Raw genomic sequence first — 21959 nt, forward strand, 5'->3', positions numbered from 1 at the left:
TAATGGTGTCCTACAGTTGCTGTTGTCCCTGTGGTAAATCATGGTGTAGTTTCCACATGAACTTGGTTGCTAATCCTAGAGACATGACTGAACTGCACACCTTTCACTGTTTTAGTTAACAAACCATTGAATAATAAACCATTTAAGGACCTTTCAGAAAAGAATAGGAGTTTTGTCGCTGTTAATACCCTCTGTTAAGATTCCGATAGTGCTGCCACCAACATGGCACACGTATACACATGTAACAAACCTGCACGTTGTGCACATGTACCCTAGAACTTAAAGGAGAATAAGAAGAAGAAGAAAATAAAATAAAAAGATTAAGATAGTGCTACTATCTTCAAAACTTGTAAGAATGAGCATCTGAAGCTTGAAAGAAAGTCCCAGAGACAACAGAGGATTGCTCTTTTAAGAAATGCTACGTTATCAAGGATCATGATAGTATAAAAAACAATACTGCATGGAAAACCTTGACACCTATGATTTTGAATATAAAAGTGATCAGAAGAGTTGAACACTGAATGTGAAGAAATTTTAGGAATAGCTTAGCCAGTTTAGATTGCTTATATTTTTCTTATTTGTACATGATATACGGTTCTTACAGTTTCTAAATAAGCCTAAAGAGCTCTTTCAATATTTAAAAAATAAATAAATAATTTAAGCAAAAAGAAAGCACGTGTCATGGTTTAATTGACTATTTTCTTCCTTAGTGTTATATAAAATGGTGCTTCATATAAACAGTACTGTCTTCAATTTGATGAAAGAGTTTGATTTACTGTCTTACTATTATTTTACTGCTTCCTATTATAACATGTTTTCTTCTCCATAACACTATAAAGCCGTGCATGAATGATAGAGACCATGTCTCATTGTGATCTAGCAGCCACAGTATTATCCGGGAACTTGTTAGAATGCAAATTCTTAGACCCCATCCTAGACCTACTGAATCAGGAATCTGGATGTGGGTGTGTTACCAAGCCATACTGGTGATTTTAATGCAAGCTTAAGTTTGAGAACCACTGCTCTGGGCACAATTTCAGGCAAGGGAAAAATACTGGTACTGTTATATTCAAATTAGGTATATATGCATAGCTTAAAGAGTAAGAAGCCGCAGATGCCTTGACTTCAGCTTAATTCTGCTAACAGTGTGTTTAAGAGGAATGAAGAAATTTACCATGGTGTGTGTTAGCTAACTACCAGTAATATAGGCAGAGTAATGGAATAGTCCAAGAACTACATCTCCTTCACTTTTGATATTTGATCTTTGTCTTTTCAGCATGACGTATCCCAGACTTTACTCAAGGCAACACTGGACAGTGTTGTAGAAGAATGTGTCAGCTTTGTGGGAGTGGATATTAACATCTGTTCAGAAGTTTTGTTAAGGTGAGATAAATATGTGGCTGAAGATCACAGAATCTTGAGTTTAACTGGCTATCCAGTCCAAACTCGGCTAGAAGAAGGGAACACATGTATAAAGTTGTCAAGTATAGAACATCTATGGGTTTATACATTGCTTTAAGTAATCAGAGGGGAAGACATCATTTAAGAAAAGAATTATAACAATTCACATTATCATTTTTAATATTGCAGGTCTAAAGTGAAGAGCATATGGTAACCATTGAGTGCATTAGTGTTGCTAATAGAATTTAAATAAGGTTAACATGGAAAAGAGCTGTTTCCCACCACATGAGAGTAGAGATTTTTCACTAGTTAAGCCTCTTGCATGCATCTGTCAAACCTGGCAGTAACCAAAAGATAAATTCTGAGCGTTCAAGGTATGGTTACCATATTTTTACCCTGATTCCACAAGAAACCTGTCAAAATTGTTATCATAGTATAATCACATGCTATATAATCTTCTTTTCCCCTGTGGTTTTAGAAGAGCTGCTTTTTTGTTCACAGTTTTGCATTTATTACACAAGTCTGCTAATGCAGCATGAAATTCCCTGATCTGGACCTTTTTCACTGAAACAGGTATAGCAGAAACTATCCCTTACATTTTAAGTTGTTGATTTTCTAACACATCTACAAACATTTCATGATTTCATATATGGAATTTCATAATAGAGTTGAGATTCTCTGAAATAATCTTTTAACACCAAGCAAACTACCTAATGATATAGCCTTTATATATAATTTATACTAACCATGACAATTATAGATAAGGGCCTTTCTGTAGTTCAGCTCTATATTACTGAGAACAGGCTAACACACAAAAAAGGTAGTACAATACAGTCGTAGCTATTATAACTTCTAACTCACTTTGTATGTATGCTGAAAAAAATAGGCAAAATTATTACTTTATCCAGAAACATAAGGAATGTGAATAGTATAGAAAAACTGAGGAACATTTTTTTTCTTGCATCAGTGTTAGCCTTCTTACCAGCATCTTTATGACAGCTATTGGTTTTGTCATTATTTTTGTATTCTGTTTTCCTTCTTTCCTCTTGCACAACTCTTTTTTTCTCCGTTTTTTTTTTTTTTTTTAACTCCCTTTTGGATTAACTTAATTTAGACGTATGAGGGTATGTCATTGCAGTCGTTTTTATGATCCAAATGTTTTATGTCATTGTCTTTTCAGATGAGATCTTTTTTTCAGTTTGCTTATTTTTTTTTTTCTAGGCATATTGCAGGACTCAATGCCAACAGGGCCAAAAATATTATTGAATGGCGAGAGAAAAATGGACCCTTTATCAACCGAGAACAGCTGAAGAAAGTGAAAGGGCTGGGCCCAAAATCCTTCCAACAGTGTGCTGGCTTCATTAGAATCAACCAGGATTATATCCAAACATTTTGCAGGTGATTATAAGTATACACTTTGATTCTATTGTCAACCTCCTCTCTTGTTACTGTTAACTATCCTACCACTGATTAGTGTAAAATTCTAAGTGTCTGTTGTTCATGCCTTCATTCAGTAAGTGTTGAGTGACTGTCCTTTGGTAGGCATTGGGAATACAGCAGTGAGCAAGTCAGCAAATTCCGGATTCTCATGGAGTTATATTTTAACATGTGATACAGACGATAAGCAAACTAGTAAAATTAGTAGTTTCAGATGGCAAGAAGTGCTATAAAAATTAAAGCAGGGATATGTGACACTGTCCTAGGGGAGTAATACAACTACTTTAGATTCGTTATTTTTTGAAAACTTATTTGAGCAGAGTTTTGAATGAAATGCCATCCAAGGATCAGAAAGAGAGCATTCCAGGCAAAGTGAACACTAAGTGTGCACAGTCCTAAGGCAGGACCAACTTTGGTGTATTCAGGAAATGAGGCAAAGGCCCACACAATTAGGGCACAGCAAATGGGAAGGACTGGTACAAGATGAGGTGACAATGGTGACTTCAAAATGACCATTTATATTGACATAGCTGTTCCCTAAGCATAGATGTGTTTCCCCACTCCCTCCTCACTGAAAATGGACCAAAGCATTGATTATCAGTTGTGTGGATCAAGAGCTAAATTTCTTTATTTTCTAATCCTGAAAGCACAAAAGCTTGTTAGATGAACTTCTTAGCATGATATAATCATGAAAGAAGAACATTTACATATCTACTACTTTGGGACTACCTGGTTAATTCATATGGACTTTTTTCTTTTGACAAAATTATAATAGAGGTCATATGGAAGATAACTTTTATTCTGGAAAACACTGATTAAGCCTCACTAGAATATATTATAAAGCTGTGGAAATTAAACAGTTCGCTTTTGATGTAGGAATAGCACAGAATAAGGTCTGAAATCCACCAAAACATAGTTAGAATTTAGTTTGTAGTAAAGGTGGCATTTCAAATGGTAGGGTAAAATTGATTAATTATCTAACAAATGATATTATGACAACTGCCAGTAATTCAATATGTGTGAAGGAAGCTATAGTCCCATTTCTCACTCCTATACCCAGATAAATTACAGATTTATCATAGACTTAAATGTCAAAAAAAGTAAAACTGTAAAAGCACCAGAAGAAAACATGGGGAAATCTTGCAGAGCATTAGAGTGATGGAAATTCTTTCTAAATAGATCACGAAACCTAGAAGTCACAATTGAAAAAAATTGAAGATAAAATGATTCTGTTTTTGTTAGTTTATATGTTCTTTGAACACTTGATTAGAAAACTCACAGCATAGGCCAGGAGTGGTCGTTCACCTGAGGTCAGGAGTTTGTGACCAGCCTGGCTAATGTGGTGAAACCCCGTCTCTACTTAAAATACAAAAATTAGCTGAGCATGATGGTGCTCACCTGTAATCCCAGCTACGCAGGAGGCTAAGAAAGGAGAATTGCTTGAACCCAGGAGGTGGAGGTTGCAGTGAGCCGAGATCATGCCGCTGCACTCCAGCCTGGGCGACAGAGCAAGATCCTATCTATCTCAAAAACAAACAAACCAAAAAAACACCAAAAAACTCACAGTATAAAAAAAGAACAAAAAGTAAAAGATGCCTCTCAAGTCTCACTTGAAAAAGTTTCTTATATGTTGCTTCCAGAAAGTAAATTTACAGTTATGTCACCTTGTATGTATATGTTTATTATTTTAAAAATGTATGCACAAGGGATCAGGCTCTGCAACTACTTGAAACTTGCTTTATTTGTTTCAGTTTTCTGGATCTCTTTCCAAATTATTACATATAGATTTCTAATTTTTTATTCTTTATATTGTCTGCATAATATTTAATTGTATGGATGGGCTATAATTTAGTCTAATCAGTGTCTTATTGATGAACATTCAGCTTGTTTTAAAGCCTTGTACTTTTCCAGCTGATAATTAGGTACTTGAAGATTTGTGACTGTTACATCTCCTGAATAGTTCATAGGTTTATTCAGAATGGAATATTGCTACCACATTTAATGCTTTTTGCTTTGAAATTTATTTGCTAGCAATGTTACTGTATATGCCTGTTTTTTTTTTTAATTTTTATACTTTCTGTGACATTTAATTTTTGATACGGCTCTTAGAAACACATAGCTAGATTTTGTGGTTTTACTCAATCTGTTATTAATACATTCATATTTGTTGTATTTATTTATATGTTTGGGCTTATTCTTCCTATGTATTTTGCCTCCATCATGCTTTCTGATTCTTCTTTTCCTTTTACGCTATTAGATTTATCAGTTAATAAGTTTTCTGTTTCTCTCCTTGTTTTCCCATCTCATCTTTATCTCTCCTTAGTGATTTCAAAGTTGTACATCTTCTATTCTTATGATCATCCTTAAATTGGTTTTGGACTGACCTCTGGAGTTAATAGGTGTCTCTGGCCTCTTAGAGAAGACTAGAAACAGGATCCTTCCCAATATTTCTCTCTTCAACTCTCTCTACCTCCCATGATAAGACGATCTGGGATTTTAGTTTCAGACTCCTCCCCTCCCCTCCCCTCCCCTCCCCTCCCCACCCCTCCCCTCCCCTCCCCTTCTCTCACTCTCTCTATATATTTTATACATATATAAAAATATTTTTATGTATATTTTTGTTTTTTAACCTATATATACATATACACACTATATGCGTGTGTATAAACGTGTGTATATACATATACACATACACACTATATATACACACTCCATATATATAAAATATATCTTTATAGATGTATATTTTTGTTTTTTAAATGTGTATATATATACATATACACACTGTGTGTGTGTGTATATACATACTATATACACACTATACATACTACATATATACTATATAGTGTATATGTATATATATGTATATATACACATAATGTATATATATTTACATCATTCATGAGCACTTATTTAATTTAATCAGTTTTTTCCACATTGTTTCTTGTAGTTCATATTATCATTTTTCTTTGATTTATTGGTTTTTGCTAGAATTAATCCTTAAGAAATTCTTTTAGAGCTTGGCATGGGTTATACTTAAGTCCTTACATACCTGCAAATGATTTCAATTTGCCCTCCTACTTGAATGCTAATTCGACTAGGTATGCAATTCTAAATTCAAAATCATTTTCTCTCAGAACCTTTAAGATATTGTTCCACTATGTTCTGACAAGTGATGTTTGCCAGTGAGAAATCTGATGCTAGTCTGATTCCAGATCCTTTTAATGTTTTAATTTTCTCTCTTGAAAGCCTTTTAGAATTTTAAAGATTATTTATATTGTAAAGTTTATCCATGATATGTCAAGTATGAGTCTTTTTTTTTTCTTTTCTTTTCTTTCCTTTTTTTTTTTTTTTTTTTTTTGAGACAGTCTCTGCCTCTGTTGCCCAAACTGGAGTGCAGTGGCAGGATCTCAGCTCGCTGCAACCGCCGCCTCCCAGGTTTAAGCGATTCTCCTGCCTCAGCCTCCCAAGTAGCTGGGACTACAGGCAGGCATGCACCACCACACCCAGCTATTTTTTTTTTATTTTTAGTAGAGACAGGGTTTCATCATGTTGGCCAGGCTGGTCTGGAACTCCTGACCTCAGGTGATCTGCCTGCCTCGGCCTCCCAAAGTGTTGGGATTACAGGCGTGAGCCACTGCACTAAGCCAAGTATGAGTCTTTTTCTATTCATCCTGTTCTAACACTCAATAGATTCTTTTGAGAGCTTGTTTTTCTTAGCTCTGAGAAATATTATTATTTTGTTTCCCTACATTTTCCTCTTTTCTCTCTTAGAATGGCAATTATACAGACAACCAGTTAAGAATGTTTTTGGCTTTAAGTAACAGAAAGCCCTTTTCCCAGTGATTTAAACAGATAAGTGGTAGTTTCTATGAAGTGAAAGGTCAAAATCTGGTTGCTGTTTTTGCATATTTGTATGACAGAGAAGTAAGCACATTTTAATTTGAAGACTTTTCTGCCCAACCTTCCCCTTTTTGTAAATGTGGTTTTTTCTGGTTTTATATAGTCAGCAAACTGAAACTTCAGGCCAAATTCAAGGAGTTGCTGTGACATCTTCAGCAGATGTTGAGGTCACAAATGAGAAGCAGGGCAAAAAGAAGAGCAAAACTGTAGCGAATGTTTTACTGAAGCCAAATCCTTTGGACAAAACTTGTATTCATCCAGAATCATATGACATAGCAATGAGGTAAGTCTGAGGCCCAAGTGGGAATTCTCCATATCCAGAGTGAGTTCTTTACAGCAAATGGCCTTTGTTTTGGCATAATGGAAACTGAAAAATATGACCGTGTTTAATGTGACAACATTTTTCAGAAGTTCTGCATTGCTGAGTTATGTGGCACATTATTTTATTTCAGTGAGGAATGAAACCATTATTCCTGGAGCATTGTCAAGCTAATAAACCCTGATACTAATGGTGAAGTGTATGTAATGGAAATTGCATGGCACTCCCCTCTGTTTGTTTTGGAAATTAACAAGACACAATTGACTAGCACCTGGCATAAAACTTGTGCTTTTCTAAAGATAAAACCCTTTTGAAAGTAAACAGCCAACTCAGCTTTCTTAAGTAATATTATCTTTATTGGTTATTAAAATCTTAAAATCTAAGAAATGATGTACTTTTAGTGAGTATACATTAACAGAATGACACGGGGGATGTTTTTGAGTAAAAGGGAAGTTTAAGGCATGAAAAGAAAAAACTTTTTAATAGCATTTTAATTAGCTTTAAATTTTTTTAATTAGTTCAAAAACAGTGACTTGCTACATAATGACATTTTTTAAAGATTCTTACTGAATTATATGACAGTATAATAAATATAGAGAATATTTTAACTTTTATTGAATCTAAAATGAGATTTTTGTTTTAAAATCACTTATATTTGATTATTTTAGTAAATGTCATTAATTTGCTTTCTTTTAAAAATATTTAAAAAGACTATAGTATATTATAGAAAACTTAGAAAAAAGAAGTAAAAAATAATATTCTGTCAACATCCAACTAGTTCCTGGTTTCCCCCAACAGTTTTATGATGAAAAAATTTAGCCATACAGAAAAATTGGAAAAAAATTTTTTACAGTGAATTCTTATATAGCCACACCTAGATTTTATCATTAACATTTTATTCTGTTTTTCCACATATCCATCTACTTATCCATCCATCTTACTTTTTTTTGTCTTGTTTTGTTTTGTTTTTGAGACAAGGTCTCTCTGTCACCCGGACTGGAGTGCAGTGGTGTGATCTCGGCAACCTCTGCCTCCTGGGTTCAAGTGATTCTTGCGCATCAACCTCCTAAGTAGCTGGGGTTACAGGTGTGCGGCACCACGGTTTGGCTAATTTTTTGTATTTTTAGTAGAGATGGAGTTTCGCTATGTTGTCCAGGCTGGTTTCAAACTCCTGGACTCAAGTGATCCACCCACCTTGGCCTCCCAAAGAGCTGGGATTACAGGTGTGAGCCACTGCACCTGGCCCATCTTATGTTTTTGATGCATTCCAAAGAAGGTTGCAGACATTGGTACACTTTGCACTAAATACTTGAGCATTCATGTAATTAACTACAATTTGATAATTCTTTACAATTTTTTTCTTTCGAGGTCACATTTACATAACAATTAAATTTTAAGTTTATATTAGCTGAATTTTGACAAATACCTACTTCTGTGTAACCAAACTACTGTTGAGATCAGGAACATTTCTATTATCTGAAAACGTTCCCTTATACCTCTTCCAATCAGTTACTGCCCCAACCTCCCAGAGGTAACTACTTGTTTTGATTTTTTTCTGCCAAAGATTAGTTTTCTCCCTCTACCGTACAATTGTACTCATCTGTGTGAGGCTTCTTTCAGCATCATATTTAGAGATTTATCCATGTTGTAACAAGTACCAGTAGCTTCTTTTTTATTGCTCAGTAATATTCCATTTTGTGAATATGCCACAGCTTATCTATTTTCCTGTTAATGAAATCTAAGAGATACAGGAAATACCAAACTTTTTTTATACTGTCTACTCTCAGTACAACATAGAACACTTTCGTAGCCTCTGGTCACCAAAATATGTAGGGATTTCTCCCCTCCAACCAGTCAGTTCTGCAGTAGATTATCCAGCAGACATCACCTGGGTGTCCTCTAATTTAGTTAATTTCTGACACTATCTACCTGGAGATAGTGTCCGATCCCACAGGTTGAGGGCTCAGTACTACAAGATTGCTCCCAACTTGAGAGGCCTGGTTGTGACCTATAACTTCAGGATTCCTATGACCCTGGAGTTCAATTAATTTGCCAGTTTACAGAACTCAGGGAAACATCTACTTAATGTTCATCCACTTATTATAAAGGATATTACAAAAGATACAGATGAACACCCAGATGAAGAAGATGTATAGGGAAAGGTATAGGAGGAAGGTATATGGGAGAAAGGATATGGAACTTCTACGTGGGCATACTACCCTCTAGGAACCTCCAGGTGTTGAGCTATCTAGAAGCTCATTGGAATCCAGGCCTTTTGGGTTTTTAGTAGGGTTCATTACATAGGTATGATTGGATCATTGGCCATTAGTGATCAACTCAACCTTCAGCCCTTCTCCCCTTCTGGAGGTTGGGGGTCTGGAGCTGAAAGTGACAACTCCTCTAGTCACTTGTTTGGTTTTTCTGGTGACCATCCCCTATCCTGAAGCTATCTAGGGGACCCCAGCTACCAGTCGTGTCATACAAAAGACACTCTTATCTATCACTCTGGAGATTCCAAAGGTTTTAGGAGCTTTTTGCAGGGAAACAGGAGGAAAGCCCGATATGTATTTCCCAATATGACATGAACCTTGCTTATTTCCAGTTTTTGGCCATTCTGAGTAAAACTGCTGTGAATATTCTTGCACAGTTTTTTTGTTGCCTTTGACCTTTGTTTTCATTTATCTTAGAAAAATACGTAGGAGAGGAATTAATAAGTCATGAGGTAGATGAAAGTTCAGTTTTCTTAGAACTCCTCTGGTCATACCATTTCACATTTTACACTTTCACCGTGAGAATTCTGGTTACCTTTCATTTTTGTCATATGACGTTAGGTGGTGATGGTTGTTCTTAGCCATTCTAATGTGTGTGGAAAGATCTATCTGGTTTTAATTTGCATTTCCCTGGCAACACTGAACACTTTCTAATGTGCTTAATAGCCATTTTTATATCTTCTTTGTGAAATATTTGTTCATATTATTTGGCCATTTTCTAATTGAATTATTTGCCCTTTTATTATTGAGTTTTGGGGGTTTTAATATATTCTGCATATATAAAAATGTAATTTGTCAAATATATGATTCATGAATATTTTTCCCAGTTTGTGGTTTACCTCTATTTTTTTAGAGACAAAAAAATGTCATATTGCTGTCTTAATAATATTTATCAAGTGTTTTGGTCCATGAACTTATTATGTCAGCATTTATTTAGGTCTTCTTTTATTTCTCTAAGCAATGTCTTGTAGTTTTCGGTGTACAGGTTTTACATGTGTTTTATTAAATGTGTTATATGTTTTTCAACACTATTGTAAATGGAGTTTTTAAAATTTGCTGCTACTTGTTTGTTGCTAATATATAAAAATACGAGTTTTGTATAATAACCTTATATCCTGCAGACTTGTTAAATTAACTTACTAGTTCTACTAGGTATTTGTACATTCCTTAAGTTCTCCTATATAAGTAGTTATGTCATCAGTAACTATATTAAACTTTACTTCCTCCATTTTAATCTTCATGCTTCTTTTTTTTCTTTTCTTTATTCTTTTTTTTTTTTTTTTTTGCCTATTGCAATGGCCGGGACCTTCAGTACAGTGTTGAATAGGAATGGTGAGAGTAGATATCCTTGTCTTGTTCTCAACTTTGAGCCATGGTTCTGATTTTTTTTAATATAAAAAAATATTGTGGTTCCATAATTGTATTTTTAGTGTTTGAAGAGAAGGTGCATATGTGCACAGGGATTCATAGACTTCTTGCAGTAATTCTGAGGTGTACATGGAGACTAAATTATCATTTTGTTCTGTGCAAATCACTATCTTTTTTTGGGGGGAGGGGGAGAATCAATCGGAGGGGATGTGGACAGGGTCTCACTTTGTCACCCAGGCAGGAGTGCAGTAGTGTGATCTTGGCTCAGTGCAGCCTCAACCTCCTGAGCTCAAGCAATCCTCCCACCTCAGCCCCAAGTAGCTGGGACTACAGGCATGTGCTGTGCCACCATGCCCGGCTAATTTTTGTATTTTTAGTAGAAACGGGGCTTCACCATGTTGTCCAGGCTGGTCTTGAACTCCTGCACTCAGGCAGTCCTACTCGGCCTCCCAAAGTGCTGGGATTACAGGCGTGAGCCACTGCACCCGGCCAGTATCTGTTATAATGTATGTTTTTGTTTGTTTCCATAATCTAGTTATAATATGGTTTGGAAGTTTTTCAATTTTTGTTAATTTGCTTTCTATTGTAAACACATTTTTTTTTTTGTTTCTACATACCCCTCTCATTAAAAGCTAGATAATGTTTCATCAACTGATTGAACTGTAACTTATTTTAGTGATAGTAGTGCTAATAGTGGTTCGTTATGATGGATTCCTAGAAGTAGAATTACTCTACCAAAGGGCTTAAAAGTCTTTGTGGCTCTTGAAATACATCCCCAAGTAACACACTGATTTATAATGCCATCAGCAATGTTCAAACCTGAAAAATCTTGAATTTCTCCTGTAAACAGGACTTTTTTATTCAACTTTGATGTGGTCCAGTTTCTGCATGTGAAATATAAATGCCCTGCTAGTGACTTCACCTTTCTGTCTGTTTCCTTTGGGACTAAGCTTGTCTCTCAGGAGGAGGGTATTTGTGAACTGTTTAGTGGGAAATTTCTTCTGTTGCAGTCCAACTCCTGACCTTTAAAACCTAGAGATGATCGCTTTTCAGCCTTTTGGCTAAGATCAAGTGTAAAATCTAGAGATGAAATTAGCAATTTATCTTGCCATCCCCATTATCCAGTTTGGAACTGTGATAGCAATTTCTGTCTGTCAAGTACGCTTAGTTTAAACATCACTCAGCATAGGTAGTTCATACTCTATATATTCTCACACAAGTGTCTTCCCAGGGAAGAAAAAGGCCCATTTAAGATGTGATTAGGTCATCATTGGTTTGATTTCAGTTCTATTAAAAGAATTTTTGTTGCAGTACATTTCATGTTTTAGTTGTATCAGAAAACTATTGGAAATTAAATGGCTTTAATGTCACCCTTCCATAATATCACCCACATAAATACATCAAAATGTAACATGATTATGTCTTTCTTTTCGTGTTTATGATAGTCTGTCTCATATTTGTTTTTAGGAAAATCGAGATTATATTTTATAGCCTGAGTTATTTAGTGGTTTAAAGAAAGTCAACTTTTTTGTTCTTATTTATTATTTATATAATTTTTTAAAGGCCTTATTTATGTATGAGTTCTTTGAATATTAAAGCCCTTTGTTATATGGACTGGCATTTTTTTCTACTTGTTTACCTTTTATATCTGCTTATAACGTTATGTTTTTGAAGTATGAATGTTTAATTGTTATGAACTAAAACTTTTTTTGGTTTTTATGCAAGTTGTGTCTTAAGATCCCTCATCTCTAAGATGAATTCCGTGTTCCCCGTATTCTTTGTGTTCTTTACTTTAATAATTACTCTGAATTTTGTTGGTGATGACTTTATTCATCACTTAGAATGTACAGAACACTGTGGTAGGGGCTGAAGTATATAAAAATGAATAGAGGTGATTATGCTCTCAAGGAGCCTAATAATTCCTTGGGGAGGATAAAACTTACATTCACAGATATCACAATAGTGCTGAACAATTAGAAAGTACCCTTTGTGAAGCACAAAGATTGTTCCCAGGAAAAATAACTCATTTCCAGATAGGGGAATCTTGTAAAGTTTTATGCAGAAGGTTACATTTAGGCTAGGTTTTTAAAACTTTCATTCTGTAGAAAGAGGCATTTAGAAGATTGGAGACAGAAATATATAGCTCAGGCTAGCTTTGGAATAGTTAATGGTCCAGTATAAACAACCTTCATTGACTACTTCCTCATTACCAAGCATGTTAGAAGCATCATCATATTTAAACCTCACACAGCAACCCTGTGAGGTTGGTACTATTATTATTCCCACTTCTTCAGGTATACAGAGTCTTTGATAGGTAAGTAAATTGCCTAAGCTAACTTAGCTAGTAGAACCAAGATTTGAACTGGATCTATGTCACTTTAAAGCTTGAGCTCTTAACTAGGCTACAATGAAAAAGCTAGCTTGCGGCCAGATTTTAATGAAATCATAATGGTCTTTCCAATTAAAGGTATTTGTACCCTAAAGACTCTATGTATTATTCTGCACAGAAAAGTAACAGGGCTTGTGTTACATGTGCTTCTTAAGAAAAAAAAAAAAAAAAAAAAAGAGTATCTGGAATACGCTGTCTTTGAGTGTTACTCTATCATCACGTGGCTGAAATTTGACACTGCCTTTTCTCTCAAGGAAACATTACCCCGTCCAATAAATGAAACTTTGCCGATTTATTTTATTAAGGGGTATGTAGGAAATGGATTCTTCTCTAGAGTATGTAGAATTTTATGCTGTTCTGCTGCAGATATGCTATTTCCTGAAGAATATTCCACTAAAAATAATTCGCTTCCATCATGTTTTTTATATGAGGCATGTGTTTGCCGTCTTATTTTAGGAGAGGAGTATGGTACAGAGCAGGAGTAGCATGTTCATCCTAGAGCCAGAGCAGGGTTTTCAGCAAGAGGATGGAGGTAGAATGTCAATTAAATATGGCAAGAGAACCTATGTTATAGAAGATATAAGGGGAACATGGGATTTAGAGTATTGCTCTACACTGTTGCCACAGATAGATTTTCCCTCAATAGTTCTTTGAAGCCATTCTATTCTAAATTCCTTTTACTTGTTTCATTGTCTTCTAACATTCACCTGGTGACGCTTCTTACCTCACTGAAAAAACTCAAAACTACCTTACAATCCTGTCTTCAGATTGTCTCTGTATTTTTACTCCTTCTGCCCCATCCTTCCCTACACTGCTCCTCCATGTCTTGATTCTCTTTCCTTCCCCACCCTGACTTCTGCCAGGTTGCTGCTGAGGACTCCTGACCTTGCCCATTGTATTGATTTCTGTGTCTTAATTGCCTCACCTCTAAATGTGAGGGGTGGGGGACTGGCAGCCAAATGAATAAGATTTTTTATAATAGCTTTATAAAGCTTTATAACCGTCTCATATCTTTAATGTCTTCACTTCTTCTCATCATTTTTGGTCAGAGAGGTATTATTGCTGGGGTCTCCCTATTCCTCACTTCCGAAAAGCTAGAAGCTGTGGCCACCTTTTATCTTACTTTCCCTTAGACCTTCTAACTCATCACTCCTTCTTTTCATTGCTGACCCTCTCAGAACTATCTGCCTCTAATTCTTTCTGCCTGCTTTCTCCCAGTCCCTTACGATTGGCTTCTATCCTTACCCCTCTTCTGAAATTATTCTCTCAACTAATGACCAGTCACCTCTTTCCATTCTTAACTCTTTTACCCGTTCTGCCACATTTGATACTATCAGCTTACTGACCTTCTACCATGACTTTTATGTTGTCTCTGGTTTCTCTTTCTCCTCTGGCCCTGTAGATGTATATATTCTTCAAGCTTTTGACCTTCATCATCTTTTCTACTTGTTCTACTTGCTCCCTTGGATGATTCTACTCATACACGTGACCATCTGTATCTCTTACCTGACTATATAATTCAAATCCTATGTCTTAACATCCCTAGTTCAGGCCTTTCTAAGCTCTAGCCCAACCTTTCCATTTGTCTGTGAGAGATTTTCTCATGAGTATCTTAGCAATGGAAACTCTATGTATCTAAAATTGAAACTTGTACCACCCCCCTTTGTCCCTCCTTTTACAACTCCATCTTCTCTTATCATCAGTCCTTACTAGCCCCACACAAAAACAAGACAAACAAAAAAGGCTCAGTAATGAATGGTTAATGGCATGAATCTCTTTCCATTAACTTAGGCTAGAACTGACAGAATCTTTCATTTAAAAAAGTCTTTTGAATGATTGCCATATTCCAAGTACTGTTATGCAATCTTGGAATACATTCAAAGATCCCTGCTCTCAAAGAGACACAGTATACAACCAGCATAATAAATAAATTATACAGTGTGATAAAATGTTGTGGGAAACAGGGAAAGAGCAGAGTAATGGAATAGGGATTGCCAAGATTGTGGGTAAGGGTTTGAAAATTTAAGTAGGGTAGTCATCATAGGCCTCATTGACTTGGTGACATTTAAGAAAAGTCTTGACGGAGGAAAGAGTTAGCTGTGCAGATATCTGGAGAAACAGTTCCAGGAAGAGGAGCCAGAGAGTGTGAAGGTTCGAATGTGGGAGCAGGCATGACATGTTCAAGGAATAACAAGGCAGCCAATGTGGCCAGAGCAGAGTGAGCAAGGGAGAGAAAAATAGGAGATTGAGTCAAAAGGGCACTGGGAGGCTACTATAGGGGCTTGACTGTAGTTCTGAAAGAGTGATATGATCTGATTTATATGTTAAAAGGATCCCCTTGTCTGCTGTTTTAAGTCCACTGTAAGGAGCAGTGGTAGAAGCAGGGAGACCAGTTAAACTAATTGCTGTAATCCAAGAGAAAGATGATGACTGAGACCCAGATGATACAGCAGAAGACATGGTGAGAAGTGTTCAGATTCTGGATATACTTTAAAAGTAGAGTCAATAGGATTTACTGAAAGATTGGATGAAGGATATGAAAATTAGTAACTGGTTACAAACGGCAAAAATAATATGAATACTAGAGACACTGTGGAGGATGAAGTGGAAACTCACTGTATTGGAGGGGAGTGGAAAAGGGAAAAGTTAAAGAACTAAACAGCGATCACTCCCATAGTGATCTCATCTGGTCCTATGGCTCCAAGGACTATTATAAGCACATGACTCCCAAATTTATATTCTTAGCCCAAACCACTCTTCCAAACTGTATCTGCCTACTTAAGATCTCAAACCTAACATGCTTAAATCTGAACCCCTCTCTCCCCAAAATCTTCAACTACAATCTTTTTCATCTCAGATTATTTCAGTTCATCCTTTCAGTTTCTCAGTTAGAGCCTTGAAATCATCTTTGATCTGACGAGATATCCTTAGCTGGAAATGAGATCTTTCTCCTTGAACAACATTTATGCTTCACTAAGGGCATTTACTAATTTCTTACCTCTGTTATGGTGTCTGTGAGTATAAGTTATATCCTTCCTACTTTGGGAGGCTCCTGGAGGGCATAAACCACCTCTATTCATTTTTATATTCTTCAGCCCCTGCCACAGTGCTCTGCACGTTCTAAATGATGCATAAAATCATCAACAAAATTCAGAGTAAATATTAAAATAAGAATATGAAGAATATGGGGAACACTGAACTGATCTTAGAGATCAGGAATCTTAAGACACATCTTGCATAAAAGCAAGAAAAATAATGTTAATTTTTTTCATTAAAAAGCTGCTTTTGATGTACCCCTTGGTTACTCCACCATACCCCACTTACTCATAATAGGCTCAGATGGTCAAAAAGGAGTATAACATAGTAGAATATCATAGTAAAGCCATGAGCTTCTTCAGTTGTCCTTGTCTCTGCAAAATAAATAATGCATCTGAAAGTTTGGCACCAGATTTGCTAAGCTAGTGACAATTAAATTTCAGGTTAGTTTATAATTATTGGCTGTAAGCTCCAATAGGACGTGGATCATAAGAGCCTGTTTTACCTCTCTATCCCTAGCACCTGACAAATACTGATATGGCAATGTTTGAAGAAAAAATAAATGATAGAAATTAATAATGAAAGATGACTACATAAAAGAACACTGAGGAAGGGAACTACTCAGGAACTGATAACTTCAGGAGAACAAAATGAAATGTTTAGGTTTACTTTAATTCATGTATTTTTTCTCACATAATCTAAACTGGCTGTGGTCAATGCGGTTGTATCAACAAAATTGTTGGTAGAACACATAGATCATCCTTTCCTAACGTTGCCTTTCCTACATATTGTGTAAGTACTTCTTCCAGAATCTCTTGTGGATTGAAAAAATTTCAAGACCTCCCCAACTGAATCCCATTTGCCTTCACAGAGCATTGTATCCAGGGCCAAGGCCCTCCTAGATTTTGCAGACTAAAAGTCTAGAGACCGTGAAAGAGGATTTCTTACCATTTTCTGTCGTCATCCAGAAACTGTCATGTCTGTGTGTGTGAGTTCGTTGTGTTGTGTACCATAAACCATAAGTAAAATTGCTGCTATATTAGTAGAATGAGACCCAGAAACAGCCTATTTAGGGGTTATTCTCCCCACTACTACCCCCTCTGTTTTTGTCCTACCATTTGGGTTGATGCAGAGAGCTAAGGCAGGTATCCGATTTCCTCTTTTTCTTGAATAAGGTGCCAGGAGTAGTGCTTGGTGCTGCAGATGATGCTGATTTGTATGTGCCACAGTGAGACCTGGCACTCTCCCAGAGAATCTGCTGCATTAAGAATTTGATTCACTCCAGATAGTTAAGCTTGAAAGTGGTTGTGCTCTTGATTTAACTTGAAAAATATCAGGAAATTTAATGTCAAGACTGTTACTTGGCACTCATTTTGATAAAGCATTAGCTAGTATTTGTTATTTCAATTTTTTCCCATTAGGGAGGAATTCTAATACTAGTTTCTATAAGTGGTTAACAGCCTGTGTAGCAGGAATATCACATGCAGTAGCATTGGAATGGACCAGGTAAATGTATATCAAGGAATGATTTGTATCAATACCTGTTTGAGATATTTGTACTATAGGATTTCCTTTGTTTCTGCTGATGTGCTTATTTGTGACCCTTACAAACAGTGTTGAAAAGTATCAGAGAGTAGACAGCCGTGAATGTAAAATTCAGGTCTGGGACAGGAATAATCACATAGCAGAATATTTATTTGGGGAGGGAAGAAACTTCTGTACAAAAGCCAAAAAATGTTTTTCTTTAATTTACTAAAAACTTGTGTCAGGTTTTTAGAACCAAAAGTAGATTAACCCAACAGATACACAAGGATTCCGTCATGAGATAAATGAATATAAAGGATCCTAACTGGTGCCCTGAGCTAAAAAGTAGTTGAGATTGGGGGAGGGCCCTTAAAGGTTCTGCCTAGCTCCCTGCCGTGGAGCTAAAATAAGTCAAGCCAGATAGTGAAGAATGGCCTCTACTGAAGACCCTTAATGAGTGGGCATATCTCAGTCTCTGTCTCTTTCCCATTCCTGTTCAAGGATTTAGCATCTCTGAACTGCTCCTTGAGAATTGCCTTCAGAGTCTTCATTGCCTTCCCTCCAACCCGAGCTTACTGCCCAGCAAAGAAGTCTTCTAACTAATAACTGACTGTAATGCAAAGAGTTTACATTGGTTTTATTTAAAAAACAAACAGCAACCGTTGACTCTTCACAGATTTGATATTCAGAGTTTTCACTATGAGCAACCAGAAGACCCATGACTCGTAATTTGCAATTTTTCTGACAGGTGAGTCATTAGCCTACTGAATATGTCTAACACACCTCCCCACATCTAAAATTCACCACAGCTTCATTCTGCATTGGCATGCCAGCTAACTCCTGCAATGATAAAAACATGTTCCTTTGTGGGAAACTTGCCTGAAAAGAAATCCAACTGCAAATGCTGTATAATAAATGATGATTAGGTAAACAGACCTAAGAGATTATTTGCAAATTTGAAAAAGCCCAAATTTTTCTGAACTTGGACTTGCCTTTTAAGAATTGGCAGCAGGGCATAAAGACTCGTTCCTGGCTTTTGCTAAATGATAATGTAAGATGTGTGTCAATTAGTTATCCTACATTAATTTCTAATAGAGCTATGGCTAGACAATATTAGATTGCCTTATAAAAAGACATAGCATTATAAAAGAGAGGCCAAACCTAAATATAAAAATGTTAAGTGGACAGATTGCTAAAAGTGAATTTTGTTTTTAAAGATGCAGCAGTCTATGTTGCCCAGGCTGTACTCAAACTCCCGGGCTTAATGACCCTACTCCTCACCCTCCCTAGTGGCTGGGACTACATGTGTGTGCCACTGGGCCCAGTTTTGTGTGTTGTTGTTGTTGTTGTTAGTAGTTAAAACCTAAACATCTTACTATAGTTCCCAAGAGGTAACATTCGTATTTTCAAAAGTGCCCTTACAAATGAGAAAAGTGAAAAAAATTCACCCACTTGAGAATTAGATGATCAGGCTATGGATTGATTGTCATATCCAATGTCTTACACACTGTTCCAAAACACAGCCCACATGAGGTTTCTGGCAAAGCTGGTAGAGGAAACTAGGAAGATCAAGAACCTGAGACTTGATATAACTTTCCCCTAGCTCAGTCTGGAGGCAGTGAAATGTCAGACTGCCTGGATTCAAATCATGGCTGTTTGAACTGGGAATGTTATTTAACCTCTCTATACCTCGGTTTTCTTGTCTGTTAAATGTGCGTAATAATAGTACCATATCTCATGGGGTTATATTAATTAATATATGTAGAATACTTAGCACCTGGACAGAGTAAGCTAGTGTTAATATGATTATTATTGCTGTTATTTTTGTTGTGATTGAGGAGGGGCTAAGCTAAGCCATAAAAGAAATGGGGGTAGTTGGAGGGAGTGGGGGAGAGTTACAATGGTTGGTCCCCAAGGAAAAAAGTTGTTTTTTCCTGTGATCTGGATGTAATTTGAGACATTTAACATTGTTAATGAATATTAATATTGGGTTTTGAGACTGGAGAAAATGCTGGTTTCTCTCCTGTGTTTCTTGAGTAACCTATTAGTACCCAATGAAGGAGGAGTGTGAGGGAGTTGCCGGCCAGTCAAAATTGTGCTTGCTTCAGCCTCTTCCATCTTCAAAATATTTGCCTGTCCTTCTCCTTTTTTTCTTTTCATCAAGTTTAGACCACTCAGTCTGGAGCCTGAAACTCAGTAGGTTATTGATTTAGTTTCCCATTATCTTCCTCCTGCCCTTCCTGCTCCCAGCCTAACTATGGATTTTAATCTTAGCCTGTCTTTTGATTCTCAGTGTCACCATAAGCGAGTTACTTTGACCTCAGTTGTATACTCTTTAAATGGAATAACAATGTTTTTGCCCATTCAGAGGACAACTAGGGATTTATTGAAATGGCAGATGTTAAGCATTTTCAAATTTTTTGGTAGGAGGATTCCTTGACAGTATGGCATTTATAGTAAAAAGGCTGTTTCCCAAGGAAGAGTCCTCTACCTCTGATACATAGGCTTTATTCCCTAGTGGTACAAGGTCTGTTTAATTTCAGCTTTTCCACCATGAGCCTGTATGTTTTTAAATACTACTTTTTTAATCTGCCCTCTTCTTTCAAACATTCACAGACACTAATCCACATTATGGCTTTACAGGCAGTAAATTAAATTATATTAATTCTAAACACAGTGTTTTTGAGCTGTAGAGAGTCTGTAGCCTTTGAAATCACTAACTTAATTTTGTCCAACTCTTATTCAGAAATTCAAAAAGAGCCAAAGCTTTTTCCTTTTGAATTTGGTTTAAAAAATAGTAAGAAATTGCTCCCAGGCAGTGGTCCTGGGTGCCAAGGTTTATCAGAGATCTAAATCTTTTGTCTGCATGAAAATCTCCCAAAGTAAAAGGGTAGGCATGCTAATGAAGATGTAATCTGTTATAACTTTTACCTTCACTACTACTGCCTTATGATGTCAGGTGTGGGCAAGTCTCTTAATCTCTCTGAGATTTTGTTTTCCTATCAGCAAATCTACATTCACAATAAATATTTGAGAGAATTAAATGAAATAATCTGTTCTGGGCACTTTCAAAGTATCTGTTTGTCTGCACATAAAGTCCTACCTCTAAAAGAGCAGATATAAGCGGAAGACTTTTTTTATACTGTCATTACTTAAAATTAGATTGTAAGCTCATTCAAGGCAAAGGCTCTATTGTCTTTCATAGAGCCTTCCTCCACAGTAAATAAACGTTTATTGAATAAAGCTGAGTATGCTTTTCTAAATTATTTTTTGTTGGTTTCAGCATTTTGTCATGTTCCTTTGAAGAGCCTTGATTTTAGCAAATCTTTATCATTTGGGCAGGGGAATGGCAGGGTGTGTGAGACAACCAGACTCACAGGAAAGAGGGTGATCAGGCTGCATAATACTGGGTTGTTGATTTTTTTTTTTTTTTCTGGTTCTCTTTTGGGAGGGTAATGGTTTGTTATTTTTCAAAATGTGAGAAGACTGATTTTTCAATGTCACTTGTAAATTTATTTCTAAGACAGTTCCTACAACAGTTTAGATGTCTTTGGAGCAATAATAGCAACATTTCAGTACACGACACCTTTCCTATTTTTATATACTCATACTCATTTAGAGGTATACGTACATTTGTTTAAATTATATGATAATTACACAGTATAAAGCAAGTGGTTCTGAAATAGGAAAAGCTACATAATCACTGTGGTTGTGTATGGCATTGGTTATTATTTCACTGATCTTAGATACTTTGAGGTAACTATATGAGCACTGTTCAACTACTTCTGAAAAGATGATCATCCTAAATCTTTTAGAAGATTTCTGTCTCAGGACTTTTTAAATGGCACTTTAAAAAATGTTTACTCTTATTCAGTAATGCTAAATTGCTAAGTAATAGAAATTTTAAAATAAAACAGCTTTCTAAGGATATGTTCTCCTACATACAATGAATGCAACATGCAGTGAGTATCCAGTTTCTGTACATGTATAACAGATCTTTGAAAAAGCAGGAAACATTTAGTAAGTTCTTCAGAAGTTAGAAGCAGGTAACAGTCTGATGCTTATAATACAGAGTCCTTTGGAAGACAAACTACATTCCTTCATGTATGACAGGAAATCTTTCTCTTTTCATTTCTTTTTTTTTTTCTCCTACTCATATATGCAGGAGGTGCTCCAAATGGTACCAAGAAATAACATTTAAAATGCCCCCACCCATGCCCAGATAGCTGCATGCATTTTAAAACTATATTCTCTCATCAGAGTCTGGAAGAGCTTTCAGAACAACTTCGTGACTTTCTGAAGGGGTTACATT

At 36.1% G+C, this 21959-nt stretch overlaps 1 protein-coding gene across 2 annotated transcripts in view; it reads left to right on the forward strand.

The window, feature by feature from the left end:
* Positions 1 to 21959, forward strand: part of SRBD1 (S1 RNA binding domain 1) — a 231295-nt gene that overhangs the window by 199818 nt on the left and 9518 nt on the right. For both annotated transcript variants that reach the window (XM_063648752.1, XM_054475213.2), the window contains exons 17-19: positions 1277 to 1383; positions 2623 to 2799; positions 6845 to 7024. In XM_063648752.1, the coding sequence (XP_063504822.1) occupies positions 1277 to 1383; positions 2623 to 2799; positions 6845 to 7024 (464 nt within the window). The remainder of the gene's footprint in view (positions 1 to 1276; positions 1384 to 2622; positions 2800 to 6844; positions 7025 to 21959) is intronic.

This window comes from Pongo pygmaeus, chromosome 12 (assembly GCF_028885625.2).
Source record: "Pongo pygmaeus isolate AG05252 chromosome 12, NHGRI_mPonPyg2-v2.0_pri, whole genome shotgun sequence".
Lineage (NCBI taxonomy): Eukaryota > Metazoa > Chordata > Mammalia > Primates > Hominidae > Pongo > Pongo pygmaeus.